Here is a 17,046-nt window from a genome sequence, read left to right on the forward strand (position 1 = left end):
ATTTAAAAAGGTTTATAAAAATGCTAATGAAAAACTTTTTGTAAGAATAAAAAATATGTTTTGAGGGTTATATTTTGTAAAATATGGACCATCGAGCGAAACGAGCGTAGCTCAACTGGTTATATTCTTTGAGATAAAACCAGTTCACTTGGGTTGAATTTCTAGATTTAACACATGTGTTTGCATTAACGATTAATTATTCTTTCGTTGGTAGGCAACGTACCCATCGACAGTAAAGGTGAGTGTATGCGTATTCTGTATCAGTTAGAGTGAGTGTACGTGTATTCTGCATTTGTAGTGTGTTTAATAAAAATGGACTATCGATTCTAGACTACAAAAATATCTTTTTTTTTTGGAAAGTTCTGAAAGAATTGACCTTTGATACTGTGAAAGAAAGGCTGAATGAAAGTTCAGAACGCGATATCTCCGACATCGAATCGCTGAAATTCGTTTGAAATTCATGAATCTTGTTCGACCGTCGAATTCTACCAAAACATACCTAATCCGAGTGAATTTGACGAAATCAAGCCAGATCGAAAACCACGAATTTTGATCGGCTCTCGTCGTATTAATTTTTCAAACCCTGGTGTACCCTAATGGAACAGTTAAAAAGAAAGTATTATCTCTTTACCAACTTCACCTCACCAAACTTTCCTTTCTCCCCGACGCAGAAAGGAGACGACGACGCCGACGAGAGCAACGTGTGAAAGGGACACGATATCGTGGAGCCACCTCTCGTGAAACGGCAGTCGGTTAGTCAAACCATGCGTACTTGCACACACTGCAGCGTTTGCAGTGGACAAAACGCCAACGAAATTTTCAGTTCTTGACGACTCGGTTCGATTCGATTCGGTTCGGCCCGACAAATAATTTTTAGGCAGAAGAAATTTCTCGCCATCTATCTTGTCTGAATGTGCTCGCTGTGCTTGCTCTGCATTGTTTGACTCCTGTTCCTCCATATTTTTGTTGCCTTCTTACTAGTATCTCCGTAGAAAAAAAAGATTAAGTATAGCCTACTAAAATGAGACAAGTTATTAGCGTATGATTTATTAAGTTAAAAAAAATATTTAATATTTTAGAGTAATTTTTATATAGAAAATTTTTATACGGAACACACTGTTTAGCAGTTTGAAAAACGTGATAATAGAAATCAAAGTAAAATCTACACCTTAATTAAAAACGAACGGAGCCATCCATAAAAATGAAACTTATGAGGAAGAATTTGAGAATTACACAGTACAACGCAGACACTCACAACGTACGCGCACTCACCCCTATGTACACAAACCCTACCCCTGTGAGCATCTTCGCTGTCGACGGGTACGTCGTCTACCACTGAAAGCACAACGCTGTTAAAACCTGGAAAATTCGACCACTGAAAGCACAACGCCGTTAAAACTTGGAAAATTCGATCCCATGGGGAGTCGAACCCAGGACCTCAGGTGCTACTGAGACTCTTGTAACCACTAGGTTACAGACCCTTTCGCTATGAGGAAGAATTTGAAAAGTACTTGTTTAATTCATCTTCAGAAAATTGTTTCTTTTTTAACTAGGATGCACTAGGGAATATGAATATGCATAGCTAACCTTTTAAGAAAGATTGATGGTTTCGAGCTCCCTCATATAGAGATTCCTTCTCCCTGATTACTGTTAATCATTGCCAGTTTCGTCTGAAATTGGGGCTTGATTGGATTGTTCTCGCATTAATATTCTCTCGAATCTCTTGCCATCCGGAACAAGCTTTGGAACTCTGGAGCTTGTTCATACCTGGGCGCTGTGCAGCTGTGCTTAATCTGCGTCCTCTCAGGTTAAGATAATACTAATACCAACTTGGCGCTAAATTACACATGTTTTATGGGGGGACCCAATTTGTAATCTTGATTGGTTTATGTGTGTCAATATGTCATCGGCTTCAGTAAAGACAGACATGTTCTCTTCAAATCCTTTTGTCTTTTGCAGGATAATGTCATGGTCTTAGTACTAGTGTTTGGCCTTTAAAGGTTTAATCTGTTATAAACATAAAGAGATTGATTGTTCATTTTCTTCCCGTGACCGTCTACTGTAGGCTGAAGTAAACATGATCAACTAGACGTCCAGAAAACACGACACCTGCTTGATACAGATTATCGAGGGAAATATCGTCACGGATTATCTACTTGGTTATATAAATAAATTATAAATATTTTATAAGAAATAAGTTTAACAAATAGCTTGTGTAAGTAATATAGTAGAAAAAAATTATTTCCGAGAAAACATATTTTTTAAACATGGAACAAATAACCCGTTGCAATAACTCAGTGAATAAACTAAAGAGAACAGGGCCACTCACTACTGTTCTTCAGTCTTCAGGGCTGCTACTAATTTCAGCACATCTTTTTAACGGATGATTAATTTCTGCGTATCTTTTTCAGAGGAGTTGATGAAATACTGCACAAATTAATAGTGCATGACTAACATTTTGGCAGCCTATGGTAAGCTACTATATGGCCTATTGGTGCATTTCCAACTGCCCTGTCCAAACAATGAATGAATCCTGACTTGGAACTGTCCCACTGATATCTCTATCTATATTCTGGTCAACACAAGATTTGGGAAAAATAATAGGCTAGCTATAGTCAGACTTAGTCAGCTAATGAAGATTAGGTTGAAGACTACTACTTGACACCCTCACTCTAGAAAAAAAATAAGGTTAATTACCCTAACTGCTCCTAATCAGTTAACATATTTGTATATTGTCGCAGTTGTGCTGTGACTTTCCTGCGTCTACCTTACTGAAAGATGCAGGTGAACACTGAACACAGCTAGTGTACTCTGGAAGAAAATTATTTAAGGTTTTAAAATCTGATTCGACCAATCACTCCATTTGTGACAATTCAAACTTGACACTCGTAGCCATTTGCCAAATATATCAAATTATCAATCAGAAGCAATGCTATTATCAAAGTTTGGTATGCCAAAAGCTGTTGCATGTTTTTGTCAGTATTTTCTCTGTTTGCTAGTAGTAGTTTGCTGCTCAGAGAAGTCAAATTAGGTCATGCAGAGACAGACATTTGCATTGTCTTTTCTTCCCTCCTTTTTCTAGGTGTAGGTGTTTTGTTTAATTAATTGTTGTCAAAACTGTGTACAGTATCGAGAGACTCGAGTAGAGTAATATTAGAATGAGCAACCTGGCAAGAATTTTTAATAAAAAAAATTTGCAAAATTTTTAAACAAAAAAGTGGATTTTGGCTGGCCTAATAGTCTGCAATTAAGAATTCAGTAGGACGTGTGCGCATGTGATGAGCCGTCACAAAGTGGATTCGTTGTTGACAAGGAATGGTTGGGCAGCAAAATCCATTGCGTGTGTGATAAACTAAAGCAAGAGAATTATTAATCTAGTACTTTTTTTGGAGAAAAATCTAGTGCAATTAAAGGTTAACAGTATTCCCATATCATTTGGTATGCTAAACAGATCAGGGGGAATAACAGGGTTTGATTAAAAACTGATGGAATCTGACCTTGGAACTATTCCTTGATAATGCTTGGAACAAGTCTAAATTCTGATAACAAATACTACTAGCTATTTATGTATCTTTGATGTAAACCCAGCAATAGTATTTCATATAAATCCAACTACAGACAGTTATGAAATACTATTTATGTGATAAGATGATAGATTATTTGATTTCGTGATAATATTTCGATGGTACAATCGAATAATTTAACTATTACGAAGCTGGTTCATTGTTTCAAAATACTGTTCTATATAAAAAAAATCTTAGTAGGTTAGTAAACGTGTCTGTTATAATAATCTATAATAGTATGTGATAAAGAAAAGAACAGGTCGAAATATATGCCACATGCAATGGATATGTCTGAATTGATATTTTCCAAGCACTATATGCTAAATGCCCAATGTCTGGTGAGAAAATTTCAGGAGAAAACTATATGGTCCAATACTCATATTGAACGTGACGAAAGTGAGACATTGCTATATTGGTGGATCAGGCGGACATCTCAAGGAGGAAAAATAAAACTAAAACGCTTAAATCAGTTCACATGCTGGTGGCTTGGGAAATATGGTGCGAATGAAACATAAGAGTGTTTTGGAATCAAGAAATAGACATGGCACAACTGTTGGCCAAGAATGACGAGATCAAGTTGTGGAGTATACATGGGGAAAAAAACATTGCGAGAATATCTTCTTTTCTACTTTTCCTTTCTTCTTCTTCTTCTTCTTTCACCGCTTCAATGGAATTGTAAATTATTCTCCCCAGCTTGATATAACATCAGCTTAGCTAACATCGGTTTCAAAAAAAAAAAAAGACTCATATAGGAAGAGTTCAGTAGCACTACACTACTGCTCATAAGAAACAAACGAGTTCAGTACTTTTGCACTGCATTGATCTGGTGTTGAACTTCAGGGAGTGTAGGGGACACAGAGAAATGGAAGTTTTGGGGAAAAAGAAAAAAAAAAAACTAGGGTGTCCACTGTCCACTGTCCACTGTCCAGATTGGGTTTGGAAACGGATGTCACGGAGTGAGTGCAAGCGCAGCAAGAGGTCCATCTCCAAGTCTCCACGCACGCGCAACGCGGTATTTGCTTTGGACTCGTTGTCAAACCACGAGCCCCACGCTCACACACGCAAAAGGCCAAACCCCACTTGTGCCTGCCGCCCTAGCGCCTCCTACCTGGAACTTTATATAGGCTGTGTTTAGTTCCTGAAAAAAGTTAGAAGTTTATGTGTTGTTGTGCTTAGTTCACGCTGAAGTTTGGAAGTTTGGTTGAAATTGGTATGATGTGATAGAAAAGTTATGTGTATGAAAGGTTTGATGTGATGGAAAGTTGAAAGTTTGGAAAAAAAAACTTTGGAACTAAATAGGGCCTGTGTAGGAAAGTTTTGGATGTGATATGATGTGATGTAAATTTGAAAGTTTGGAGTAGTTGGGGGTGAACTAAACACGGCCATACACAGCCATAGTACTGCTGCTCTAAATCATCTATAGTCAATTTAGGTTGTGTTTAGTTCAGCACAAAGTTTGGATTTTAGTTAAAATTGGAGATGATGTGACTGAAAAGTTGTGTATGTATGACAAGTTGATGTGATGGAAAAGGACTGAAGTTTAGATCTAAACACAGCCTTAATAGCCAATTTATACAATGGTACTTATAAACATATGCTACATAATTAATATATGGTTCCACCTTTTATACACACATGTATATTAGAATCCGTGCTGCAGGCTATAAATTTGTAGCCCGCTGATTTTCTCTCTTCTCTTTTATTTTCTCGAAATATATTTATAGTTAGCTTATAGTCTACTATTGTACCTGCTCTTACATGTATAGTAGAAGTGGATGACATGTGGACTCGAAGCTACTACCTCCGTCCCATTTTAAGTGTTGATATAATTTTTCATGCCAAACTTTGATCGTACGTCTTATTTAAAAAGTTTTTTTTAGAAAAAATTAAAAACACAAGTCACACATAAAGTATTATTTATGTTTTATCATCTAATAACGATAAAAATACTAATTATAAATTTTTTAAATAAACGAATAATTAAAATTAGATACGGAAGCTTATGGCTGCACTTAAAATGAACGGAGGGAGTATATGTCACACTAAGATAATGTCGGTCACTTCCTTCGCCGGAGTGAATTAACGGCCGAGTAACAATCTCTTCTCTTTCGGTGACAGTGCAGCGAAGGCGTAAAAGTTTTGCTTCCATTCGAGGTAGTGTTGTGGAACTTTGAACGTTCGTGAAAAAAATATATCTAAAAACCAAATTAACCCCTAAACCTTTTGAACTCAGCTCGATTTTTGGAGTGCTTTTTATGGATGTGGCAATATTTTCTAAGCTCGGATTATCACTTTTTATGGTATCATTTAAATATCTTTTTTAAGTCACTTACTAATTTTTACATATAAAATTTAGCCTGACAACACATTGTCATATAAGCACTACATTATGTAAAACCATCATAAAGTCAGACCAAAGTTGGATAGAACATGCATTTCAATTTAAGGTTGAGTACCTTTTTAATCTTGTTTTCAAGACTAAGATCATGTTATTTCTGATTAAGATACAAATTTTATCATGATTTTCGTTAACACACTTTTTAAACTACTAAACGGTGCATTTCGTGCAAAAACTGGCTGTATAAAAATTGCTTTAAAATATTAGATAAATTTATTTTCAAGTTTATAATAATTAAAACTCAATTATTTATGTGCTAATAGCTTTTTTTTTGTTTTTTTAGCCTAACTTCATCTTCATCTAGAAACAAACACGACCAAAGTTCAAAGTGCAAAATACCTTTCTCATATATAAAAGATCACACTACATTTTAACATGGCTATATTTATAGATATTTGCTCTGATCTAACAAAAAGTATCTCGAGGTAATGATACCTCATGGTATCAAATTATTTCTAATCGTTGGATCTAACAATACCTATTCTGTCTAACTAGATCCAACGAATGAAAATGATTTAGTATTATGATCGAGGTACTGACCTTGAAGTACTTTTTATTAGACTATAGCGAAATCATAGCTATGTCTTATAAAAAGTACTAGTACGATTTATACCCCCTTAAGGTTGTGTTCAAGCTCCTGTACTGAATCGTATATTGTTATATATTACTGTAACTTCAAACCATTCATTTGAGCCGTACGTTTTTGTAGTGCTGGTCCTTTGAATTAACTGTGTGCTTCTGATAGTTTTGCACAACATACTGTACGATAACAGTAACGGTGGTACGGCCGATTAACCAGTTGGTTGGTGTCATTACTCGTAACTATATGTTTTGTTTATCCAACCTAACATATACCATATAATTGACTGCTTCCCTATAAACCAAATTCAGAACAGCTAGTTAGTAGCTTGCTAGCATCTCGTACCATCAGCTCCATTACTACTCTGATTGCAAAATTTGCTTAGAAAACACTCGTATACTCGTCACAATCAATTCCTTAATTTCGCACAACGAAGTTAGCAAAAAAAGAAAATCACTATCTAGCTAAGATTCAGTGATCCATAGAGTTGGGGACTCGATAAAACTAATTCCTACGTTCCAAAAGAAACCGTAAGAGGCTACGTCTGCATTCTAAAGAGCCTTAGGGATGGGCTCTTTTCTTGTTTAATATAAGCACGCTTTCTAAACTATTAAATGGTGTGTTCAGTAAAAAAACTTTTTATATTTTTTTGAAACAATAGACGGCAGGAGATCTACTGGATATATTAGAAGAAGAGAGTTGACCCTATTTATAAGAAAAACCGGGTCCAAAAACCACACAACTGCACAGTTTGCTAAAGGGAAACCAGCAAAAACCTTACACAGAAGACACGAAAAGCCTACGACAAAACTACGAACCACAGAAGTGACCGAAGGAAGAGCAAGACCTTTAAGACGAAGCCTCCAAGGAGGTGAACAACGACAGAAGCCACTGCCGACGCCCACCCAAAGAATTGGCCTAGGTTTTCACCCGAAGGGGGAGAGAGTCCACAAGGCAACACCTCCAAGGAGGAAACGGCGCCCGCAGGCGTCGATGTCGCCAATTCTGGAAGACCAAACAAGGCTTTCGCCTAAGACTCCCTCAAAGGTGTAGAACCTATTAGAAACCAGAGCCAGAGTGTTAAGTGTTATCGTTGCCCAGCTCATCGGTTGACCCAATGCAGCAGCTCCGACTCCGCCTTAACACAAAAACTCTAGCATCATAGAGGGCAAGCACACTGCTCAGATCTCGGCACTACGACAGGTTCACACAGACACAGGACACATGAAGCACCGGTGAGACCCAAGAGCCCTGACAACAGACTAACTGGACCACAAACACGGACGAACACTTCTCCTCCACCACTGAAAGGCTCCACAGCCGGCTCAAGAGACGACCAAAAGAAGGGAGGAGCCCCAAGGAGTGAAGGAGGCGTGGCCGGCATGAGGAGGAACTGAGAGCTGAAGTCAGGGGCAACAAGGACCACATTGTCTTCCATGATTCCGGCGAGGAACTCCGGCCATCGCGGGACATTCCATATGACTGTAGTAACCACCACCAACTTTACCACCAGCACAAAGAGGGGCACATTGGGGTGAGCAGAAGAGCAACTAGGGAGAGATGGCGAGAGGAAGGGAGGAAGGGATATGGGGAGGGGGGAGGGAGGGAATGGGGGGGCCTTAGCAGCTGTCGGCGAAGGGTGGCCGGAGGAAGAGAGATAGCATACAGAGGAAGAGAGAAAGGAGGAAGGCACCAAGGAAGAAGAAATGGGTGGTTGCAGGGGCGACCTCCGCAAGTGCCGGTGACGGGGGAGGTGGCCAGAGGCCAGACTCGCCGACCCCCAGTGAGAGCCCCAGAAGACCGCCCAAAGCCGACTGGTGCCGCTACGGCGCCACGCGGACGCCGGCAATCCGCCGCCCACGCACTGGCGCCCGCATCGCCGCGCCCGCCGCCTTGCACGGCAGAGCGAGCCGCCTCGGCGCGATGACCCCGCCGCCTCACAAGCCACCAGACGCCGCAGCGGTCGCCTCCAGCCACGACTCCTCCGCTTTGTGCTGCCCTAAGACGCCGCCGCCGGCGCATCGTCCAGATCCGGCGACGGCGGTGCCGCATCTGCCGCCGCCTGGCCGGGATCCATCGCCGTCGCCACTCCCCACCGCCGGCGAGAACTCCACCTCCCCCACGCCTGAGAGGGAGCACCACCGCGGAGAAAGCCTCGCCGACGCCTTCCTAGCTCGCCGGCCGGCTTTGCCGGCGGCGAGGTAGGGGGAGGAGACGAGGGGGGTCGGCGCCGGCGGTGGGATTCGCCCCCTGTGTCGCCTGCGTGTGGGCGACGCAGGGGTCTTTCCTCTTTCTCGACGAAGCGCGGATTTTTTAAAGAAATCAAATAAATTCATTTTCAAGCTTGCAATGATTAATACTAAAATAACAATGTACTAATAGCTCGTCTCGTCTCGCATGCCCCTGAAAATTTCAGGAACTCAGCCTAGTACCGCAATACACAGCTATGCGAGGAGCTACTCCATTGTGACAATGGTGATGATAGCTTTCCATGTTAGGGTTTGTACGAGATTTTGGACCGGAGGTTGGTGACGATTGGAGGGGTCTCTCATTGAGTGAGGACTGTGTGTAGGAGGCCATGTTGAGTCACTTGAGAATGTACAATGAGATGCAACTGTGTTCAGCTCGTTTCTGCCCCTCTGGATTCCCCATCATGAACAGTTATCAGCTGCCTAGCGAGCTAGCTCTTCATCACTTGCTTTGCCTGATCTGGTCCCCTGATCCATGGACTGATCGACTGTTGATCCATATGGGGCACCATTAGCTGTAATTGATGTCAATGTCGATTAATTGCACATTGATCATGAAGAATTGGGCATCGAGGACACATCAAATTAATTCCGCATTATTGTTTATATTCGCACGTTTGGGTTTCAGAGAGGTATAGTTGGTAACTCCGTATTGATCCTATCTTTTTCAGGAATAGGCAAAAGACATTGTTGCATTAAGCAGAGAAAGATCCATGCGGTCCGGTCCGACCGAGCATAGAAAAAGAAAGAAAAGAGGAAATGTGGTAGTCTACATTTCGTGATTATATTGATCATGTACATCCTTAAAGAGATTTGCTCCAGTCCAGTAAAAAGTCCTCGAGGTACCGGTACCTCATGGTACCAAATCGTTTCTGATCGTTGGATCTAGCTGGGCAGGATGGATATTGTTAGATCCAACGATCAGAAATGATTTGGTACCGTGAGGTACCGGTACCTCGAGGTACTTTTTACTGGACCGGAGCAAATCTCATTATTAAAAAATCTCACGATTACATTGTACGACTGGAAATGCGAAGTCTTCTACAACCTGAATGATTACATTGTACGACTGGAAATGCGAAACCTTCTACATTCAACCTGAACTGAGCCAATGTGTGTTCTGGAAGCTTGGACTATGGCCCAATACGATTTTTTTACCTTTTTATTCACTTAGATGGTTCTTCTCCTACCTTTCACTCTGTTATGTATTCTTAAAATGCCTCTAGAATATACGTACGAATCTCAAAGCATATCCGATGATGCACAGAGTGGAGATCAACCGAGGTGCGGAATTTCCCCTCCCTTTTTCTGTTGCCCCACAATTTCCAATTTCTTTTTGTTGAAGACTCCAATAATAATCTTTTTATTGGGACTATGGCCCCTTCAATCATTCATCAACTTTTTTATCGTTGTCAACAGAAATTTCTGCTCACATTAGGTGCATCCAAATGGTGGTGCTGCTATAATGCTATATACCCGGTGCTCACTGCACTCATGGCTCATCATTTCTGCAGCTATGGTATGGTATAGTATGGTTCATCATGCCACCAGCAGCAGCCGTATCGAGGTCGTCAACCACCGGTTGATATTCAGTACAGATTCAGACCGATTTTCACTTGTCTCTAGCACAAAATGCAGGACAAGGCTTGTACCAATTTTCTGTCCGTAGAGTAGAGAGATGATGAATCTTGGTGATCCTACCAATAACTCAAAACTGTGTTAGTCGATCAGTGAGTTGCAACTTGCATTTGCCAATTGGCACCAAAAGCTTAAGAATCTCGTACAGAAAGGCTGCAGCTGCATGCATGCGATGCAACCTACTAGCACGTACGTTCAAGACTCAACTTTTAATTTCAGAAGCAAGACAACAGAGGAAGGTACAGAATGTGCAGGTGCTTTCTTTCCTTTCCTACCTGTTATTGTGGTCATACACTACTTGTACAGGACATCTCTCGCCTCATCGTTTGCTCTACAAAGAATCAGCCGTTGACAAAATTTTAATTTTAAAACTTAATTTTGAAGTTGATTTTAGGATATTTGTAACGTAGTTTCCGTTTTAGCATTAATTTTTAAGTCGCTATAAATACACATACATGGAAGTTTTAGCCAAGTGCGGAGTTTGCAAAAATGCTCGTAGGATTTCTTGGTATTTTTGCTCTTGTTCTTCTCATCGTTTCCTTTGTGTTTGTCTGCAATGTTCCTATTGAATTAAACTCGGATGTCTCTAAAAGCAGGAACAGGAACTGCGCAATTTATGTTCTTTCAGTAGGAAGAAGAAGAAATGAGGCTGGCAAGTGGTGCAGAGAATGGTCCATCCAAAACCAAGAAAAATCAGAGTTCTCACATGGTTGTTAATAACTGAAAACTCTGGAGAAGTGGGGGATGAGGTCCAGCAGTGTGTTATGCTTGCCTTCAAGGTCAGGTAAAGCAGACTTTCTTTTTCCTTCCCCTTCATAATTATATAGATAGTACATGACTTGCATCTTAGTGGTACTACATGATTATGGGATGATTATTTTTGATATAGCTATGAATCCTCTCAAATGATGCAAATTCCAGTGTTGAAGGAACAACTATGATAAATTGACAGTGACCAAAGCAGAGTCTGAAGACCCATGAACATGCAGAGATGACAAGACTTATCATGGTCATGAAGATGTTGATAGGGCCAGATGACAAGATTCCCCCACAAAAGAGGCATCATGTGCTATCACTCTACAGCTTAATTCCGAGTCAAAACGAATGGAAGTACTCCAGTAGGAGTATCACTCTACTGATTCATTATTCCTCTTTTGCATGCCGGTCACGTACGGGAACAAAAATGAGTTAGTACTATGACAGCAGACAAGTGCAACAAAGGTCTGACTTTAGTCATTTCTGAAAGCACTGTCAGTTACCTGTTATGTGTGCTAAACAGGCCATCATTACTTTTCTGTTCTTCAGTGGAAACAATGATGGGAGTTTAACAGGTACTAGTATGTGCTTTACTGAAAAGCAATCATGTTAATATGTACTAGTACAACAGCATCACCCATTAAAAGGTCTGACCAAGAGTGAAGCTCCATCAGGTTCAGAAATCACAACTTCTGCATATCCCATTGAAATAGCACTTGCAGAAATCAATATTACAATTCGGATGTTCCCAAATAGGAGAACGTATGCTTGCAGCAGGAAAAATACATGGCACAATGGTGCCAAAAATCGCCTCGTTAGTGGGTACGGCCGATAAAATACACAGCTTCAGAAATGCTACATATGAGCAATCAGACGGATGTATGGCAGAATCTAGCAAGTGATCGTTGTGTAGGATTGCTCTGTGCAGTAGGTATTCGACTTTGTGTTCTGCAATAGAGAGGCATTGGCTACGACATGGCTTTTGTTCCTTGCAGCAGGCACATCATGGATATGCTTCCCCTCGTATGTAGTTATCACAGCATTTGGTTCCTCAACAGATCTCTCAACTTGCTTCTTTACATCACAGCCTAGGTAGGTGCATTTGTAATAACTCCTGCATTATGCAGACAATGTACGGGAGTACAGGACTAATGCTCAAAAGATTTAAAGTCTCGAAAAAGTCAGATGAAATTTCAGTTGAAATAAATTGTGCATAACAGGAAAAAATTTATAACAATAATAAGGAGGACACCATCAATGAACAATGTAGAAGCATGAAAATTACTTGCAATCTCGTGGCAGCAGTAACTATTGCAAAAAGAACTACTCACCTAACGATTTCAACAATGTTCCCTCACCATTACACGTTCAGAGTTACCGAAGAAATAAAATTGTTGCATGGGTAACTGTGTGTACTATGTGGTATGGGGGAAATCATGTGTTGTCATGTTAACAACTTCACAAAGATTCTCACATATACATGTATATTCAGATGCGATTTAGTCTTATATGACATAACATGTACCGTCTTGTGAAATTCAACTCCAAATTAAATTCAGCCCACATGTTGAGAAACAAATTCCAACCACTTTCATGGAAACATGACCAACTTTGTTCATTTTGAGGATCAGTAGTATGGTGCTAACACAGGATATTCTCCTTGTGCAGTAGTCACGTGAAAACTAATTATAGCAAACCAGACCAGAAACCTTCTCTTAGATATTCATGCCGGATACTATTATTTTGTATCAACTAAATATTTTTCATATAAACAAGGTTTTAAATTCAGTGCCAAACTGTATCAAAACTGATTTGCTCCTATATGTAGATATTTGGTGCCAGTAAGAAGCAATATCAGTCTAGCACGCTGGTTATGCTTGTTCGGTATATATTTGCTGTCAAATGGAAAGGGGAAGTGTTCTTTTTTTTTTTTGTATTATGGCAAGATGGTATTTTTGGGAGTATTGCTGCATCCAATTGTCCATGTCTACACAAGTGTATGGGAGCTATGTGGAACTGTGGAGAAAACAACAAATTGATGATACCAAACTGCACTGATGCTGACATTCACTAATAAGTAGTTGAGGCAGTTCTTGTATCTCAAATTGTTTAACAAATAGCTTGAAAGTTTCAATGATCCTACGGTTAGTGTGGAGTTATTTACTTATTTGCAAGGATGTTATGATCTAATGCATCGTTCCAAAAGGAAATGGAGAACTGACTGGAGGATTACCTTGGGTAAGGATTTCCTTTCACCACTTTCTGTCCATATTTTCGCCACCTATAACCATCATCCAAAAGATCGATCTCACTGGTTGTACTCACTATAATCTTTTGACCTGGGGCTGGCACATTCCTGCCCAACAGAAAATAATGATAATAAGTCAAAACATGCTAAAATAGGAACTTTGGCGGAATTTACAAACCTTTAAAACGGAGGAAATTTATGTTTGGTTGCAGTAAATACCCTTCATTTGCACTGGCATCACCGGAAGCTCCATCAGCAGTCCTCACCTCATCATCATGCTCATCCTGGTTATCACTTGATCCAGACAATTGGTCATCACCATCTTCAATCTTTTTCACTAAAGGAGCAACCATGGTGCCACTTGGAATGATAGGCTTTCTGCAGTAATCATCGTAATCAGGCTGTGATCTGACTGAAGTGCCCGTGGTGCCACTGAAATCGTCTAAATCATCTGATATACCACCACAATCTTTAAACCTCCTTTTTGAGGGCCGTTCATGAGTGTGTTGTCCTCTGTAAATTATCTGAACGATTCGTCCATCTGCAGAGTGCTCCACATTTTTCCTGACCAAACAGTTCAGATGGGTGCATTTGTAGTAGCTCTTTGGATATTCCCCACCCTTCACTGCCTTCTGACCATACTTTCGCCAGTTGTATCCATCATCAGTAGGTCTATCCAGAACGATGGATGAAGCTGGGAGCCCTTGTAACACCCCAATAGATTCAGTGTTGACATTGCTTATTTGCGACGGCGAAGTCAGAATTTCTTGCAACGGTGTCACATTTACAGAAGAAGAACCAGTATGTTGGGAGACCAGCGCTGAAGTCGCCAAAGGGATAAAAGACAGGTTCTCTGCTCGACCGAATGTAATGCACTTAGAATGAACCTCTTGTGCTGTTAAAGGTACCAAGTCCTGTTGAGGGAAAGTTTCAAAGTTGCCCTGCACCGAAAACAAACGCGTACCATTATCAGCGAAATGTGGTGCGATGTTAGCTGAATCCATGAACCACATTGATCCCAGACCAACCCAATTGTCCCAAGAACACTCGGATAGGGGAAAGAAAGAACACTCAGCACAGCACCTGCACCAGTCTGCAACACAAAGGCGCATGCCCGACCGGATTGGGCGCCATGGACACAGGCAGGATACAGCGCATTCGCAGGTCTAAACTCCAAAGCCATCATCATTCGGAGGAGGAAAACGTCCCGCGAGCAACAGTGCGCATGCTCTCCCAGCCGCAAAGTGACACGCACGAATCAACTGGTACATAGTTTACAGTACGCACAGTAGCGAAATCCTAGCACGAGATGGGACCATAATATGGCCAAATCCCCCCCCCCCCCCCCCCCCCCCTATCCGCATTTGCTCGAACACCAAACTACCCAAAAATGGCTTCCGCCCCAACATGCCCCAATTCGGCAACAGACATGGGAGAACCTCCTCCACTGCATTCCAGAGACGACCAGAGCAACGACAAGAAGGCGATAGCAGCAGATGTCCACACCTGGGGGTACCCGATGAGGACGGCGGTGCCGGAGAGCGGCGGAGGCGGCGGCGGCCAGCCGCCGCCACCGCCACCGGAGGAGGAAGAGAAGGGGGCGTCGAGGAGGCCCTCCACTGGGGCGGCGGCCGCGGCGGGGAGCTGGGGGATGCCCCCTCCGGTCGACGGCGGCGGCTGAGGCGGGCCCCACAGGCTGCCACCGCCGCCGCCCGCCACCCGCCGCGCGGCCGCCATGAGGGGGGTGGGGGCGGCGCGGCGGCGAGGGTCTCGTCGTCGGCGATGGCGAGTGAGAAATCGCGGGGACGCGAGGCGAGGCGATCGAGCGATAGGAGTAGGAGGGTAACTAACTAAGACGCAACGACACGTGGTCCACCCCGGCCACACCATACATGCATCCCCTGGGAAAAAGTGAGCAGGGCACCCGATTTAGCAAAATCTTGGAATTTGTTCTATTTCTAAAATACAGCAACGTACGGACCGGAGAGGAATGTGATATTTTTAGTACAATGAATAAATCTAGAGAGAAACTTGTCCAGATTTACTATACTACTAGATAATATCAAGTCCGTGCTTAGATTTATTCTTTTATAATGGAGAGAGTGAATATATTATAGGATGTAATGGATCATATATTTATAGCATTATGAATTTAGACGGGACTTGTGTTAAGTCGTATGTAGCATGTGTACTATCAAATTTATAAAAGAACGTACTATAACATTAAATTAGTTAATTAAATCCATAATTAAATATTGAATATCTGTTTTGTGGTGAAAATGCTGCTATAATTTTTTTATAAACTTGATAAGAAAAACTAGCACACCTTAAAATAATATGAAACACACGAAGTAATAGAACTTCTACCTGACTTCCTGCTCGGGGATTTTATGGCAGAAAGTGCGGTATATGATTAAGAGACAAATTTCGGGTTTAAAAGGGGATTGCTGGGCAGAAATTCTACAAAGACGATCGAATAGCGATCAAATCTTGTGTGATCTAATCAGGGACAGTTTTACCATGTGAGCTTCAGGGGCTCGAGCTTTCACTACTGCCGTGAGAATAGTAGGAGTCCTTACGAAACCCTACTATAATTTGCAATATATATAGGTGAAAAGAGGAGTGTAATTTTTTTAGTTTATCCAAACTCTACTATTACTTTCTAGATCCGTCACTAGATCTAATTGTAAAAAGATCGAGGAAGTGTATCGAAATGGAAATCAAACTTTTTTTAAAGGAGTGATAAGCAGCACATAAAACAAAGCGGCTGAAGGGAAATAAATTAAACAATAGTGTGGGTGGGATTGAAGTGTGTGCAACGGAGAAAGCAACATGGATTTGAAATGCAAGAAGCTAACCAAAAGGACAGGAATTAATCCACCCAAACAAAAGGACAGGAGTTAATCCAGTACTCGAATCCACCCAAATTTGCAGATGGAACAATTGCTTGCCGGTGTGCATCGGCTATCTTTTTTTAGCATGGATGGTGTATCTCATAATGATATAATGATGTACTCACTCTGTCCAAAAAAAACTACTCCCTCCGTCCCACGATATAAGGGATTTTGAGTTTTTACTTATAACATTTGACCACTAGTTTTATTTAAATTTTTTTTCAAATATAAAAAACAAAAAGTTGTACTTAAATTACTGTAGATAATAAAGTAAGTCACAAATAAAATAAATAATAATTTTAAATTTTTTTGAATAAGACGAGTGGTCAAACGTTACAAAGTAAAATCTCAAAATCGGAGGGAGTAGTATATATGTAGTATACTGACATGTTTAGCTATTGCATGTTCATTCTATTCGTAGGCACATGTGCTCCCTTTTTCTTTTGTCATGAATGATTGAATAAATAGATTAATGATATATAATAATTGTTTGAAGGTATACAAGAATAAATTAAATATATAAAGTTAAAAAAATAGATTTTAAATAGTTTTAAAGGATTAACATATAGAAAGTTTATGCAAAAATCATAATGTACTATTTAGGAACTCGGGAAGCATACGTATTCCTCCACCATTTCCTAAAATGAACATGGTTACAAATATTTTGTCGTCCGCGATAATCTTTATTTGCTTTGCTGTCAGGATACATACCCTGTTCCT

At 40.8% G+C, this 17,046-nt stretch overlaps 1 protein-coding gene across 2 annotated transcripts; it reads right to left on the reverse strand.

Moving 5' to 3' along the window:
* Positions 1-11,799: 11,799 nt before the first annotated feature.
* On the reverse strand, positions 11,800-15,296 carry LOC127780862 (probable WRKY transcription factor 3). Of its 2 annotated transcripts, none has more exons than XM_052307833.1 (4): positions 14,939-15,296; positions 13,652-14,373; positions 13,418-13,540; positions 11,800-12,298 (listed from the first exon to the last, which is right to left on the reverse strand). In XM_052307833.1, the coding sequence occupies exons 1-4, from the start codon at positions 15,167-15,169 to the stop codon at positions 12,076-12,078; spliced, it is 1,299 nt and encodes a 432-aa protein (XP_052163793.1). In that variant the 5' UTR covers positions 15,170-15,296; the 3' UTR covers positions 11,800-12,075. The 2 variants fall into 2 exon arrangements, with proteins under 2 accessions (XP_052163793.1, XP_052163794.1); XM_052307834.1 differs by lacking the exon at positions 14,939-15,296 and adding an exon at positions 14,516-14,581.
* Between the last annotated feature and the right edge of the window lie 1,750 nt (positions 15,297-17,046).

This window comes from Oryza glaberrima, chromosome 7 (genome assembly GCF_000147395.1).
Source record: "Oryza glaberrima chromosome 7, OglaRS2, whole genome shotgun sequence".
NCBI classification, from domain to species: Eukaryota; Viridiplantae; Streptophyta; class Magnoliopsida; order Poales; family Poaceae; genus Oryza; species Oryza glaberrima.